Source organism: Cercospora beticola, chromosome 2 (assembly GCF_033473495.1).
Source record: "Cercospora beticola chromosome 2, complete sequence".
Taxonomy (NCBI): Eukaryota; Fungi; Ascomycota; class Dothideomycetes; order Mycosphaerellales; family Mycosphaerellaceae; genus Cercospora; species Cercospora beticola.
This window is the reverse complement of record NC_088936.1, coordinates 3,475,110-3,491,640: the sequence shown is the minus strand read 5'-3', so window position 1 is coordinate 3,491,640 and position 16,531 is coordinate 3,475,110. Positions and strand designations below refer to the sequence as shown.

The following is a 16,531-nucleotide window of genomic DNA, read 5'->3' as shown; positions in this document are numbered from 1 at the left end:
AGGATCTATATAGACTACTACTTTGCAACTCTAAACTCTAAAGTATAATACTAAGAGTTAAATACCTAAAAAGGCTTCCTTAGGTAATACTTTAAATCTATTAATTTCTAGGCTATTAGGAAGGGAATTTCTAATAACTATATAGGCTACTAAGGCTTCTAGCTAGAATTTAATAGGTATATAGGCATTTTCTAGTATTGCTCTTATATAGTCTTTAGAGGTTTAGATTAACCTCTTAACTACTCTATTCTAGATAGAGTTATATACTTTAGTTATATAGAAGGAAATTCTATATTCCTTCTCCTACTACTTTAGTATAGTAAGAAGCTCTCTTACTCTATTACTCCTTATAATCTAGAGGGGATTTCCCGATTATAGCTTAGCTTTTACCTTCTAGTCTCTAAGGATACTTAGTATATCTTCTCTAGACTTTATTAGGAAAGTCTATTTCTTTTTTAAGAAGTTATTAATAATTTTAAGCTACTATTTATATCCTAATCTTAAGATAGGCAAAGGACTATAGATATTAATAGAAACTAGAGACAACTTTTATAGTTTCCTCTCGGTTTCTTTCTCTCTATATTTCTTTATCTTTACTAAGGAATATACTCTATAAGGTTAGTATTCCTTTAGAATAGGAATCTAAGCCTTTAAGTTAGATACCTTATATAGATTTCTAAGAAGACTCTCTCTAAAATATATAAGTCTCCTATACTAAAGCTCCTACTATTCTTAAGTCTTTTTCTAGGCTTTAAAGGTATAGGCTTTATTCTTTTATTTTTAATTAAAGTATAATATTGCAAGCTCCTATAATATATTATTAATCTCCTTAATAAATAGTACTCCTCCTAATAGTTTTGTCTAGATAACTAGTTTCCTAGATAATAAAATAAGTACAAATTTTAGTAGTTAAATACTATACTACTAGCTAAATTAGCTCTAAGAAATAAGATTTACTCCTAGACTAGGTATAAAGAGAACATTTTTAAGAATAATCTGCTTTCCTCTTCTTCTACCTATTACTATATCTCCTATATATATAGCTATTAGATAGCTACTCCTAACCTTAATCTACTTTTTCCTCTAAAGAGGTTTTAGTTCTCTAAAAAGTAATTCTTAGTTAGTTATATATAATAAAGTATAGGAGTTAAGTAGCTATCTTAATAGTATATACTTGCCTTTTGCTTCTATAGTTAAGTATATAACTTTATTAATATTATTATCCTCTAATAGAGATTAAGATACTTTAGATACTATAGAAGGTTCTATATCTTCTTAGGTAGTATATACTTTCTTAGAAAACTTCCTTAAGCTTTGTCTCTTCTTAAGAGATTAGACTTTTAGGTTAAGTTTCTTTACTATTTCTTTTAATACTTCTCTATCTAGTAAAGGTCTTCTTCTAAAAGTACTCTCTCTAGGTAGTATTCTTCTCTTCTCTACTCTATTAGCCTATCTTAAGTTAATAGTTCTTTTAGCTTTATTAAGGTATAGATACTTAGTAATACCTCTAAAATATTCCTAGTTATATAGGTAATATTTTAGCTTTATACTTTAGGTCTCTCTTTCTTTAGTAAATATTACTATTTCTTAGAACTAGTACTTATACTATATTAACTCCTCTACTTTAAGGAGTTAGAGAATTTCTTTAGAGTCTAAGTTCTTCTAAGCTTAGATAGTCTGCTTTATACTTTTATACTTAGCTAGAAGTATAAAGAGTAGATACTTAATTTTTATATTAGGAGTTTTATAGTATAACTCCCTCTAGTTAATCTCTATAATTCTCCTTCTAAAGTTGCTAAGATAGACTTATAATTTCCTAATTATATCCCCTAGCTCTATCTTAAAGGTTATAAATTCTTAGATAATAGCTATTATATATACTTATTAGACTTTACTATATTTCCTATATAGCTTTATCTAGATATTATATACTTTTATCTTATCTATTACCTTATTTTAGTTATTTATATAAAGACTTTCTATTAGGATATAGATTGCCTTTATATTATTCTTCTACTATTTTAGGCTAAACTCTAAAAATATAGTACCTTTCTCTTTGCTTAATAAAGCCTTAGATACTTTAGATTTAGCTAGAGTAGGTACTAATAATCTCTTTAAGTCTAAGATTATCTAGAAGATTTCTTTTTCTTTAAGTATATTCTCCTATAGCTTAAACTATAGTCTCTAGTTCTCCTTTATTAGAATTAGTATTCTCCTTCTATCTAATTTACTTATTAAATCTATTTCTGCAAAATTAAATAAATAAATCTAAACTCTAGAAATATAAGCTCTTTTAATCTAATTAGTAGCTTCTAGATTTCTGCCTTCTCTAGTTACTAAGACTCTTCTTTCTTAGCTAAGGTATCTAAAGACTCTTCTTTCTTATAGGAGTTAGTTAAGTTCTTAGGTAGAGAACCTCTAAAAGATCTACTTTCTTAGAAGAGTACTACTAGCTAGTTCTAAGGTATTAGTAGTACTTAGTACTTAGGCCTAGTCTTATTTACTTAGGTACTATAGTCTAAAGCTAATCCTTTCCTCTTTATACTCTTTTAGTATACCTCTCTTTTAAAGTAGAGTATACCTTACTAGGCTTTTCTCTATCTTACTTACTCTTTAGAGACTTCTAGCTTATAACTAGGATCTTCTAAAGCTTTAAGATAGTATAGATAGAATATACTTCTAGTTTCCCTTATACTCTTTTCCTACTTCTCTATTTAGTTAATACTATAGGTTCTATAAGAGGTAATATATATTACTTTAAGGATAAGAAGGCTAACTCTTTCTACTTAGAGCCTCTCTATAAACCTAGGCTTATAACCTATCGAATTATATTCTCGTAGGCACTCGTCGGATAGGTATAATATAGTAGAAGTAGAGATAATAAGTAGGAACTAACCGAGTTAATTATATTAGTTAGTTATAGGTTATATCTTACTCCTAAGATAGGTATTAGCTAAGTTATATAACCTAATATTATATAACCTAAGTTACCTAATCCTAATCTCTAAAGTGTCTTTTAGAATATCTAACTAGACTATACTTTCTAATAATAACTAGTATTTATACTATATTAACTCTTCTACTTTAAGAAGTTAGAGGATTTCTTTAGAGTTTAAGTCCTTCTAAGTTTAAATAGTCTACTTTATACTCTTATACTTAGCTAGAAGTATAAAGAGTAGATACTTAATCCTTATATTAGAAGTTTTATAGTATAACTCTCTCTAGTTAATCTCTATAATCCTCCTTCTAAGATTACTAAAGTAGACCTATAATTTCCTAATTATATCCTCTAGTTCTATTTTAAAGGTTATAAATTCTTAGATAATAGCTATTATATATACCTATTAGACTTTGCTATATTTCCTATATAGCTTTATTTAAATATTATATACTTTTATCTTATCTATTACCTTATTTTAGTTATCTATATAAAGACTTTCTATTAGGATATAGATTGCCTTTATATTGTTCTTCTACTATTTTAGGCTAAACTCTAAAAATATAGTACCTTTCCCTTTGCTTAATAAAGCCTTAGATACTTTAGATTTAGCTAGAGTAGGTACTAATAATCTCTTTAAGTCTAAGATTATCTAGAAGATTTCTTTTCCTCTAAGTATATTCTCCTATAGCTTAAACTATAGTCTCTAGTTCTCCTTTATTAGAATTAGTATTCTCCTTCTATCTAATTTACTTATTAAATCTATTTCTATAAAATTAAATAAATAAATCTAAACTCTAGAAATATAAGCTCTTTTAATCTAATTAGTAGCTTCTAGATTTCTGCTTTCTCTAGTTACTAAGACTCTTCTCTTTTAGCTAAAGTATCTAAGAATTCTTCTTTCTTATAGAAGTTAGTTAGGTTCTTAGGTAGAGAACTTCTAAAATATCTACCTTCTTAGAAGAGTACTACTAGCTAGTTCTAAAGTATTAGTAGTACTTAGTACTTAGGCCTAGTCTTATCTACTTAGGTACTATAGTCTAAAGCTAATCCTTTTCTCTTTATACTTCTTTAGTATATCTCTCTTTTAAAGTAGAATATACTTTACTAGACTTTTCTCTATTTTACTTACTCTTTAGAGACTTTTAGCTTATAACTAGAATCTTCTAAAGCTTTAAAGTAGTATAGATAGGATATACTTCTAGTCTCCTTTATACTCTTTTCCTACTTCTCTATCTAGTTAATACTATAGGTCCTATAAGAGGTAATATATATTACTTTAAGAATAAGAAGGCTAATTCTTTCTACTTAGAGCCTCTCTATAAACCTAGACTTATAACCTATTAAATTATTTTCTCGTAGGCACTTATCGGATAGGTATAATATAGTAGAAATAGAGATAATAAGTAGGAACTAACCGAGTTAATTATATTAGTTAGTTATAGGTTATATCTTACTCCTAAGATAGATATTAGCTAGGTTATATAACTTAGTATTATATAACCTATATTACCTAACTCTAATCCCTAAAATATCTCTTAGAATATCTAACTAGACTATACTTTCTAATAATATCTAATTTATATATATTTATAAGTATATATATATAAAACCTAATAATAATAATTTAATAAATATATTTTAGTATTACTAATAATTAAAAAAAAATTATAAGTATAGAATTATTATTTTATAGCGAAGTTTTCTATTATTAAACTAAATAAGTAGATATATTTTTAATTTTTTAGGTTATTATAATTTGAATATAATAATTCCTTAACCCAAATTAGGTATATATATAAAATAGCCTTAATATATAATATATATTAAGCTTATAATAACTATAGTTATTATAAATTAAACTATAATAAATTTATAGAGAATATCCGATTCGAATAGATATTAGTATATTTTACTAAAATAAGTTTTAAGCTTATCGCTATAGACTACTTAGCTAATTCTCTTTAAACTTTTTTATTATAAATTAAAATAATAGTTTAATTCCTCGATAACTTAAATATCGAATATACTCTTATTAAAAGTATACTTTATCTATTAAGTTAAGAAACCTATAGATTTTATTTAATAATATTAAATCTATAGCCGTAGCCTTTAAGTAAGAGTACTTAGACTTAAACTAAGAATTTCGCTAAGTACTTTTTATAATAGAGGTAATAGAGTAAGTAAGTATATCTATAAGCTAAGGCTAAGATACTTAATATCTACTAGAGTTCTAGCTAATATTAAGTATATACTAGTATACTAAATACTAAAAATGCTATATATCTTAAGGATAGTTCTAGCTATTCTATATACCGACTATATAGCTTAAAAAATATCCCGGTTATTAAATTTACTATAGTAATAGATAATAAAGAGGTAGAGATTAGAGAGGTAGAGACTATAGAGGTAACGATTATAGAGCTAGGAATATTCCTAAAGCTTAGTATATAGTCTTATAGATTTATATATAAAATTCGAAAAGGGGAGCCGTCTACTCTTTTAAGTAATATCTTAACTACGCGAGAAGATAGAGGACTTAGAATATTCCTTAAGTTAGTAGTTAAGTAATAGATATAAAATAATACTTAGCTCTCTATAGATTCTATCCTACTAGAGATAGTAGTCGGTAGAAGGCTTACTATCGAGACTAGTAATACTCTTTAACTTCGATAGAATCTAACTAAGTTCTAGAGAACTTAAAGGTAGCTTATAATACGATCCTTAATAGTATTAAACTCGTTTTATAGGTATCTTAAACTCGATTTAAAATAACTAGAGCTAAGTCCTATCGAGTAGGCCCGATTACTACGAGCTAGTATATAAGTAGTAGTTATAAGGAGTAGAATATAGCAATATATTAAGCGCCTCTAGACTCCCTATCTAGAGATATTAAGAATAATTCTTGCCTTCTTAGTTTATATACGTTCTATATACTTTTGTCCTATACTAAGTATAAGCAGTACTAGCCGTTATACCTTAACGCCTAATAAGCTACGCCTCTCGAGCTATATACCGCTAGCTCTTATAACTATCTCTTCTCTCTAATAGAGCTACCTTAGCTCGTAGAGGAGACTATATATCTCCGTCGTCTTAGTATAGTATCCGGTACGTTCGTACTACTTCTTATATACGTAAATATTAAGTCGAGCCTTAGTTCGTAGCTAGTTGCTATATAGTAACTCTCCGTAGTAACAGGCTTATTAACGGTACGTACTATCGGCGCTCGCGCTATAAGGCGCCGGTATACTATAAATTCGTCGTATACCCTTCGTATATTTTCTCTATTAACTATCTATATTTAGCAAGCTCTACGTATCCGACTCGTACTATATACTTAACTATCTAGTACTTCCCTCGTACGCGACCCGTAAGCAATATACCTCCTAGGAGAGCTACTACTACTCTCGCCGCCCCGGCCGCTAACTACGACCCTCGTATAGTAGAAGACCTACTAAAGGCAGAGGATAACGACTACTAGCGCTACCTTCTATACCTCGTAGATCGTAAGTCGCGCAGTTCGTATATATATCGTATACTTCGAGTCTACTAACTTTTTATACCTAGCTGTCGAGCTACGCTATAATAGCGATATAAAGCTCGGCTAGTAGCTAAACTATATTCGCTACGCTAGGTCTAACTATAAGTATATCTATATTACTAATACCGACCTTATAAAGTAGGCGCAGCGCGCGCGCTACTACCGCCGCCTACTACGTACGAGTACGTACGCTATACGCTACTAGTAGCTCCGCCGACGCCTCGATAACGTAGGCGAGGCTATCGCCGCTACTCTTAAGCGCCTATAGAGCAACTCGGGCAAGTCCGCCGGTATCTTCTCTACGCCGAAGAAGGCTAGCGAGGCGCTAGCTACTAGTATGCCCTCCGCTAACGAGCTCGTAGCGACGAGTATAAGCCTCGCTATCTAGCGCGGTATATTCGAGCTAGAGTACGAGGTATATCTTATATTCTACTAGTCGCTTGCTTATACCGTATAGTATTAATTTATATAATAGAAGCTCTGCCTACTTAGCGTCTCTAGTAAGGCTCTAGACCTTACCGTCGCCTCTACCTACTCCGGCTAGTCTACTTAGGACGAGGGAGAGCTCTCCGAGCTCGAGGTAGATAATAAGAAAGAGAGTAAGAAGGAGGATAATAATATAGACTTAGATATAGGTAGCGAGTAGCCTACGGGCCTCGCGCTCCTCTTCTACTAGGCTCTCGTAGTACTCTTATATCTCGCTAGCTATAGGCTATATACTTCTATTATACGTAGTATACGCTATACTTGCAGGTACTATAAATAAATGCTTTCTCTCCTCTCGTAACGTCTTAGTTTTCTAAATTCTCGTATCTTAGCGATACTTATATCTTAGCGAGGCTTAGCGTTTAGAATTCTTAGAATTCTCCGCTATTCTACTAACTACTAGTATTACTATTTCTTCCGCGGTTTCGCTTTATATATAGGCTGCTTAGTTTCGCGTTACGCCTCGAATACGTTAAGTGCCTCGTAATCCCCGATATATTCTACTAGCTCCTAGATATTATATTCCTCTAGCTACCTACGCTATCGAACTAGGTACTTCCTTACGCCTTTCTCTATATAGCTTTCTAGTATCCTCTCGACTTCCTATTCGCCTTACTCGTCTACGAGTAGTAGGCTAGTATCCTACGTATCGCTACCTCGCTAGAGTTCTAAGAGAGATACGTAGAAGATATTATAAATCCGCGAGCCGGTTAGTAGAGCTAGGCGGTACGCCTGCTTTCTAACTACGTTAATAACCTTAAATAGTCTAGCGAATTTGTCTACTAGCTTCTTCGATAGTACCTTTAACCGGAGGTTCTTTATAGATAATAGGACTAAGTCGCTAACCTTAAATTCTATCGGCTAGTACTTCTAATTAAAGTACTTAGCCTAAGATTCGCTTGCTTATTACTAGCGCTTAGTTAGCTCTTTGTAGTTCTGCTTTAACCTCTCTATAGTATCCTTCGCTACTAGTACCTCTTCTCGAAGAAGCGCGTCCCGAGCTTTGCCTACGTCCCTCTTACGCGTTTCTATAGAAAGGTCTAGATTAAACCTATATGCTACTCGAAATAGCGATATCTTAAGCGTAGTATTCGCGCTATTATTATACGCGAATTCCGCTAACGATAGGATAGACGTCTAGTCGTCCTATCGCTCGCTATAATAGATACGTAGGTACTACTTAAGCGTCTAGTTTACGCGCTCGGTTTAACTATTAGTCTACGAGTAGAATATAGTACTTAGCCTATATTTAATATACGTCTCGTAGCAGAAGTCTAACTAGAACTAGCTAGTAAAAACTAAGCCTCTATCGCTTACGATACTAGCTAGTACGCTACGTAGTCGTATTACTTTATTAAGTAGGATATCCGTAAGCTCTACGCTAGTATAGCGCTTTATCGTTCGGACGAAAGTTACTATCTTTAAGTAACGATCTACGATTACGAGGATCGCGTCGAAGATATAGCTATTCTACTTACTAGGTAGAAGATCTATAATAAAGTCTATAAATAAATCCTTCTAAGGACGGTTAGATAGCGGGAGCGTAGCTATCTCGCTATAGGAGCGATAGCGCCTCGCTTTTGCCTTCTAATAGCTACTATACTACTCGACGTACTACTTTACGTCGTTACTAACCTCTAGCTACTAGTACTTCTGCTTAACTAACTCTACTATCTTATCCTTACTAAAATAGCTCGCTAGGACATCGTCGTAGTATATATAGATTACTTATATCTATAATACTAGGTCGTTCGGTAGGTATAGAGCCTCTCCCCGGTATATATAGCTATCCTTAACGGTATATTTCTCGCTCGCTACGCCTTCGCGTTCGGCCTACTCGTATAGTACTTTTGCTTTCTAATCGAGCTATACTAATATAGCGGTATACCTAATAATTATATCCGAGACGTTAGTATACGGCTACTCTTACGTAGTAATAGCGCTAGCGACTCGTAAGGGTAGAGCAAAGCTAAACGGACGAACCGAACGGTTAGCCGCCGCCGTAATATACCTACTATTAGGCAGCGCTACTCCGCCGCTCTTAGCCGCCGCTATAACTACCTTTAGGGTATCTAACTAAGCCTAGTAAGTAGCTTTTATATAGGTAATAACTAGGCCGCTTGCGAGTATAGTACTCTATACCTAGAGTTTCTACTATAGTAATAGTAGGAAGTTGCTTATCTCCTTCGCCTCTCGTATATAGTCGCTACGTCTAGATAGCGTATCGGCTAGGTTAAGCTTACTAGCTCGATAGCTAATAGTAAAATTAAAGGAGGCGAGGAATATTGCCTACTTTACTTATCTACCTATTAGCTACTTAATACCTATAAACCTCTTAAGGTTAGCGTAATTAATAAGTATCTTAACCTTATACGTAGCGCCTTCGAGGTATAGTCGCTACGCCTTAAATACCTTAACTACTACGAGTAGTTCCTTATTATAAACCTCGTAGTTATATTTAGCGTTAATTATCTTCTATAAGAAGAAGGTAATTAGATACTATTCCGCTTCGAATAGTTAGCTTAGGATACTAGCTACTACGAAGTCGGAAGCGTCGGTTTCGACTTATAGGCATAGTATAGAGTTAAAGTATCTTAGTAGCGGTATAGTCTAAAATCGATTCTTTAGCTTATAGAACGCCTACTCCTTAGCTACTTCCTACTTAATTAGCCCTAGCTTCTTTCTATCCTTTATACCCTTTAATAGCGCTATTAAAGGTACTATAACTCTCGAATATCCGAAGATAAATCGATAGTAGAAGTTTGCGAATCTAAGGAAGGATTAAACCTCTATTAGTATAGTTAGAGTTAGCTACGAGGCGATTATAGCTACTCTACTTAGGTCTATTACTACGCTACCGGTAGTTACTACGAATCTAAGGAAGTCGACCTTTTTCTAGAAGAACTTATACTTAGAACGCTATATATAGAGTCTAAACTTACGGAGCCTCTTAAGTATAGCGTATACGTCTCGTACGTATTCCTCGCGTGTCCTACTATAGATTAGGATATCGTCTAGGTATACTATATAGCTTATATCGACTAGCTCCGCTAGCGTATAGTTAATATATACTTAGAACGTCGCTAGTACGTTCGTTAAGCCGAAGGGTATTACTTTATACTAGAAATAGCCGTAGCGCGTACGGAACGTAGTCTTCTAGCAGTTACTTAGCTTAATCCGAATACGGTAGTACGTATCGGCTAAGTCTAAGGACGTAAACTATACGGCTCCTATAAGCCTATCTAGCGTCTTACTAATTAGAGGTAGTAGATACCGGTTCTTAATAGTAATCTCGTTTAGTCTACGGTAGTCGATATATAACTATAGCTTACTATTCTTCTTTAGTACGAATAGGATAGGCGTACCTGCCTCGCTATCGGAACGCTCGATCTAATCGTACTCGAGTTCTGTCTTTAAGTACTCCTTAAGCTCGTCTAATTCTCGCCCCGACTAGTAATATAGTAGGCGGAATAGTAGTATAGTTCTAGGCCGTAGGTTAATCGTATACTCTACGCTATTAACTAGCTTACTTCTTATTTCCTCTATTAGATTAAGAATATCGTTAAAACGATAGAACTCCTTAGAGATAGGCTTAACCTTATCGCCTATCTTACTTAGGCTTACTATAAATACTACTAGTACCTTCTAAAGATCCTTAAAGAACTTATAGGCTTCTCGGACTTCGAACTTACTAAAACGATCGTTACTATATAGCTATTTATCTATAGCGCTACTAGCTAGTATATGCTAAGTACGTCGCTATAGACGGCCTAAGATTACGTTAGGAGTTAGTATATTATATATATAGAAGATACTACCTATAGGTCGCTCTTTACTACTAGAGTCTGCGATCCGTATACGTATATAGTACGTACTATAATAGTGCTCTAATTTACCTATAAAGGTAGTAACCGGCAGTAGGGCCGTATTCGGCCTTATTAGCAGGTTATACTATAGTATAAAGGCCCTTAATATTATATTAATATCTATAGTATTATCGAGAAGGAAAGCGGCCGGCTTGCTACCTAACTACGTTTCGACTTCTTCTTCTATACGCGTCGCTAGTACGCTCTAAACCGGCAGAGAGTTATCGCTATCTAGTTTAGCGCCGGTAACTCGCGCGTTATCTCCGGCGCCTTAGCTTTTTTCGCTCTAAACTGCTCCTTTACTATAGTTACTCTACGAATAGCTAGCTTATTACTATCTTTCCTAGAGTTTAGGTAGTTAGAACTAATATAGCTAACCTCGTTATATACGAAGTACGTAGGTTACTAACTCTTGCCCTTATCTTTGCTTCTACGTTTACCCTTCGGCTTGCTACTATAAGTATCGCGTTAGCTACTAGTCGAACTAGAGGCTCCTTTATAAGAAGCGTCGCTATCGGTACGCTTATACTTAGCCTACTTGTTCTTAGTATTACTACGATACGGCTTACGAGGTATAGCTTTCTTAGCTTACTCGAGGTATCTTACTAGAGCGACAAAGTCGGTACGCTTATTAGGAACAATATAGTTCTTAATAATATCCTTACGTAGCGATAGCTTTAGTTTTACGAGGAACTAGCGTACTAGCTACGCCTTAGTATAGTTACCTAACTAAGACTCTAGGTTACTAAGGTCTATTACGAACTATCGTACGCTCTAGCTCTTACTCTAGCGTATGTTCTCGTATTCTATAGTTACGAGAAGTATATAGTTCGCTTAATCCCCGACGATATCGTATAGGAATTAATAGAACCGAGACTAAGTATATCCTATAGGTAGAACGCCTAGGTATTTATTATACTACGCCTCTTACGCTTCGCCTACGAGGTATATAATACCTATAATTACCTTCTAGTAATCCGTCGGAAACCTCTTCGGTATAGCTATAAAGTTTACTTCGAGAGTATAGATAAATTCGCGTACCTCTTTTATAGTCTTACTCTTAAAGGGCTTAGGCGTACGTAGCTTAATAGACTCGTATAAGCTATACTCGTCGCTTTCGGAACGTACGCTACTCGTATAACTTATAGACGCGTCGCCTTACTAAGGTATCGGCTGTCCGAGGCCTAGCGCTATTACGCTTAGCCGTACTAGCAATTTAATTATCTATACCTCTCTTAGTAAGCGTTCGTTCTTAGCTTTAAGGGTATAGATCTCTAGCTATTCGCGTAACGTATTATTTTTAGCTTAGAGGCGTTTGCGTATTATATACGCGTTACTAGCGTCGTCGGTATTATCTATATCCTCGTTCTATTCCTCTTTAGCTTATACTATTCCGGATTCTAATATCTCTTCGATATAGCCTAATAGCTATCTATTGTTCGGTACGTCGTCGTCGCGATTAGTCCGCTAGGCAGATACGTTTCGCGTAAGTATAATAGGCCTTAATAGATCGCTACTCTCGATAAGGTAGAAGAATTATAATTATAAGGAGTAGAATATAGTAATATATTAAGCGCCTCTAGACTCTCTATCTAGAGATATTAAGAATAATTCTTACCTTCTTAGTTTATATACGTTCTACGTACTTTTGTCCTACGCTAAGTATAAGCGGTACTAGCCGTTATGCCTTAACGCCTAATAAGCTACGCCTCTCGAGCTATATACTACTAGCTCTTATAGTAGTTAAATAACGAAAGTCTACTTTTCTATCTATAAAGTATATTAAGTATTATCTTCTTTATAGAATACTTTCTATTTAAGGCCTATAAGTTATTTAGGTAAGTATTACTATAGGTAGCGGATTACGTTATAGTATATAGCGAGGCTTTCGTTTTATATCGACTATTTAATAGTCTATCTTTATCTCGTTATATTATACTAGGATCTTAACTTTTTTTTCGTAGTACTTATAACCTCTCGGCGAGTATACGTAATCTAATAGTATTATTTATCCTTAGTATCGAGCTTTATACTAACTCGATTAGAGTAATATACCTTATTTTAAGAGAGTTTAGATCTAATAAAAGGAACTTCTTATCGTCTCTAAATTTAATAATAACTATTACTTATAGTTTAGAAAGTTCTATAGTATTCCTATTCTCTAGCTCTATACCTAGGCTAATATAAAAAGTGTCTAGTATATATTTAATCTATATACCTAGCTCTCTAAAATTAGGCGTATAGTCTAGTAGTATAATTCTTCCTTAGTATTTATCTATAATAATACTATATAGAAGAGGTTCTAGGTTTAATTATAAGTATAATAGTATAAATACTACGTTAGGGATTCTAACTAACGATATAATTAGCCTAGCGCGTCTATTAAATAGTAAGTTTTTTGTTTTACTAAATTTTCTAACTCTATACTCTAAGAATATCTTTTCGACTAGTTATTAGCCCTAGTTGCGCCCGCGTACTCTTTCGTATATACTTAGGCAGAAGCACTCTCTCGATTCTACTTTATAGTATTAAAGTAGTACTAGAATAAGGCAAAAGTAGTACTATAGTAATATAGAGTACGTCGCAGGATCTACTGTTATATAGTCGTTAAAAATAATGCTGCTAGTATAAGAAATTAGTAGTGCATTGTAAGAAGAAGTAGTGCTCTAGGTAGAGCAAGTAGTTGACGTTTTGCCTACGGCGGCTACTGCGTAATGCTTTTCTTTCGCACCTTCGGCGAGAGCTTAGGGTATGCACTTCCGTTCTGGAAGTTAGTAGTAAGGTTGCTCTTTCCAAATTTGGCAGGCTGCGTCAGAAGGAGGAAAGAGTCTTCTGCTGGTGCATGCCTCCGGCGGCCACTGCGTGGAGCTTTTCTTTCCTGCCTTTGGCAGAAGGGTGTTGTCTCTCCTTCCTCGTTAGGTCCCTTCCCAACATTCCCAGGCCTTCGGCCTGCGAACGTTGGAAATTCCCAGCGCGTCCATTCTTTTGTGATGTATACTGGCTCTAGAGTGTTGTCGATGCTTTTGTTTTGCTTGGGAAGTGGAGGGGCAACTCTAGGCGAGCGTGCGGCGATTTTCGCTCCAGAAGGACCATTGCAACGACGAGTCCTCTACAAGCCCATGCTCTTAGCCTTCCCTCCCCTTTCCTCTGCAAGCAAGAATTGTGATTGATTTTTTGGCCAAGAGGGTGTTGAACATGCGGTGATGTTGTTGGAATGAATAGCGAAAATTTTGCCGAAATTCCGTCCGCTGACCCGACCCGAAACTCCTCTCAGAGAGGCGTTTAATCTGAACACAACAACTGCGACAACAGGGCAATGACGATATTGGGGCACCAACCAGTCATCCAGAAGTTGGACTGGGATTGCGTACGATGTGCGTCCCCATCGATCCTGCAGTCGTCGTTCGGGGCGCAGCCGAAGCTACGCAACTCGTCCTTTTTGGCATTGCGTCCGCTCTTACATCCAACACCCGATATCCTGATTGCGATTCCAGGCTCTGGAGTGGTCGCAATAATGTGAGCACATCCGCATGCCAATCAGGACTCGCCCCTTAGCGTATCTAATTTCTCCGCAGCATGCCACGATGGCCAGAGCGGCCTTCCTCGCGAAGCACGGAGAGGACTTGCATAGCACCTTGGCCTACATGAATCCTACATGATACCCCATGGCACCATCCTGTCAGATCATTCGGAATCAAGCGCACCGCTCGAGTTGCGATACGCGATCATGCCGCTGGCCGAATTGCTGGAAATGAAAGGAGCATGCACATGTAGTCAACACGTGAGTGACACTTCAACCGTGCCAAGGTGTCACTGAGGTGTCCTGTCGCGATTGCACGGGTCTGGCCTGTCAATCAAACCAATTCTGTTTATCGTGCTTGAGCCTCCGCCCCAAGACGAACGCAGCGACAAATAGTACACCCGAAAGGAAACGATGCACACGAATCAAGAACATGATCCAAAGTCATCGTCATTGATTCTGCGAGATTGTGCGACGCCTTCGCAGTCGCAATGCGCGTCAACCCACACATGTGGAACAAATGAGTTGACATTGGTCAGTACCTGCGTTCAGCGGGTTACACAGCATGAACCTCGGATTACGCTTCGACCCATTTTCCGGCCAACGGCACTGGGGAAAAGGCATGAAATGGAATCATGGAGACGGCATGGAGCTCAGTCACGCTAGATATCTCGACAACGAGTTCGCTTTGACTGCCAAGACCGTTCTGCCATCGGCTCCCCAAGATGTGTTCGTACAAACTGCGGAGCGCCGCGTCAAATGCGGTGGGACGTGATCCAGTGGCTTATTCTTGGTGACCGGGTCTGGACGCCTGGGGAGCACAGCGGATTGATACATATGAACCTCACTGCCTCACGTCCGTTGTCCAAGATACCACGCTCTCTTACGAATCGCAATAATGGCCTCAACAATTTTCCAGCTCCTCGCTGCCTTTGCAGTGCTCAACACTGTCGTTCCTGTCGCAGCACAGGGCAACTATTCATCGGATGCGATCCCTATCGCTCTTGGAGGCAAGGAAGCCAAAATCAGCAAAGAGTTCATTGAACTCATGGCACCTGACTACAAAAGTAAGTCAGGTATTTGATAAGGCGTTTCGTGGCGCAATGTGCTGACATGTCCTGCATCATAGTCGTCCACGTCATTCACTCTGCTTCCGATGGCAAATCCGAATTTGGTCCTCTGCTCGCGGGCGAGGCCACCATCCCAGTCTCCGGACTCGGCTCGAACATCAACAACCCTTCTCCAGAGGCCCCATGGGCGATCTTTATTGGCGGCGGTTTCGCTGCTTCGGAAATCAACGAGATGTATGGGAGTAGCTTGGCTCTTCAGACCGTTCCATGGCTATACCCTCCAACTACAGCCCGAGCAAACGGCACCGTCGTGCCGCCGACCGCGATGATTGTAGAGAGGGTTAAGGCTATATTTAGAGAGCATGGGTGAGTCTCCGTAAAGCCTGGACTGGCCCACTCGCTGTATGAGTATTCCACGTGATTGCTAACATGTTTCTTGCTAGATTGGTCCCTGGAAACGGCACCAAGCCAGCTGGAGGTATCTGGTCGTTCTAAAGAGCTTGACATATTGAGGAACCCAGAGCTCGAGAGCAGGAGCCCCGGCAAATTTTCGTATCTTCTTTTTCATCTTCGATACCGGGAGCTGTTATCAGAGCGGCGGCAAGAATTAGCAATGCTTTGAATGTTCATAAGACGACAGAATAGAGGGCTGACGGTGGCCACATTGAGACAAACCGATCCACCACTCCATTCCACGGTGCCTCTAGCCAACAGCCACATTCACTGCTGAAGTCTGCGAATAGAAATATGCCTAGAGATCGCACACGACCACTTGGATCATTACCCAGAATAATCCCACGCCCGCTTCTGATACCCCGACGCGACAGCGAACAGGATCGAGCCCCACGCCATCGCCATCGCTTACCTGCTAGCAACTCTGCTCTCGACAGCATGCGCTCATCAAGCCAAGGCTACGCCTGTCTGAACAGGTGCGGCGCAATCCTTGCAGCTCCTGGATATTGCGCTCGCTGTGCAGTAAGTATATTGGTGTTCGGAGAGGAAGCATATTTTACGACTGCTTTTTGAAACAGAAGCTTTTGACGCAGCCGAGAATCTGAGTGCACGCCATAATGGTGGATGTACGAGGATGATAATTCTGTAGAAATGCAA

At 36.8% G+C, this 16,531-nt stretch overlaps 2 protein-coding genes across 2 annotated transcripts; both read left to right on the top strand.

The window, feature by feature from the left end:
* Positions 1–14,916: 14,916 nt before the first annotated feature.
* Positions 14,917–15,126, top strand: RHO25_003287 (uncharacterized protein; the record flags this gene model as incomplete). The annotated part of the gene is made up of 1 exon (XM_065602383.1): positions 14,917–15,126. The coding sequence occupies one exon, from the start codon at positions 14,917–14,919 to the stop codon at positions 15,124–15,126; it is 210 nt and encodes a 69-aa protein (XP_065458455.1).
* A 123-nt stretch (positions 15,127–15,249) lies between these two features.
* RHO25_003286 (uncharacterized protein) lies at positions 15,250–15,916 on the top strand (the record flags this gene model as incomplete). Its single annotated transcript, XM_023598793.2, has 3 exons — positions 15,250–15,418; positions 15,481–15,787; positions 15,865–15,916. 3 exons carry the CDS (start codon positions 15,250–15,252, stop codon positions 15,914–15,916), a joined length of 528 nt encoding a protein of 175 aa, XP_023455238.1.
* Between the last annotated feature and the right edge of the window lie 615 nt (positions 15,917–16,531).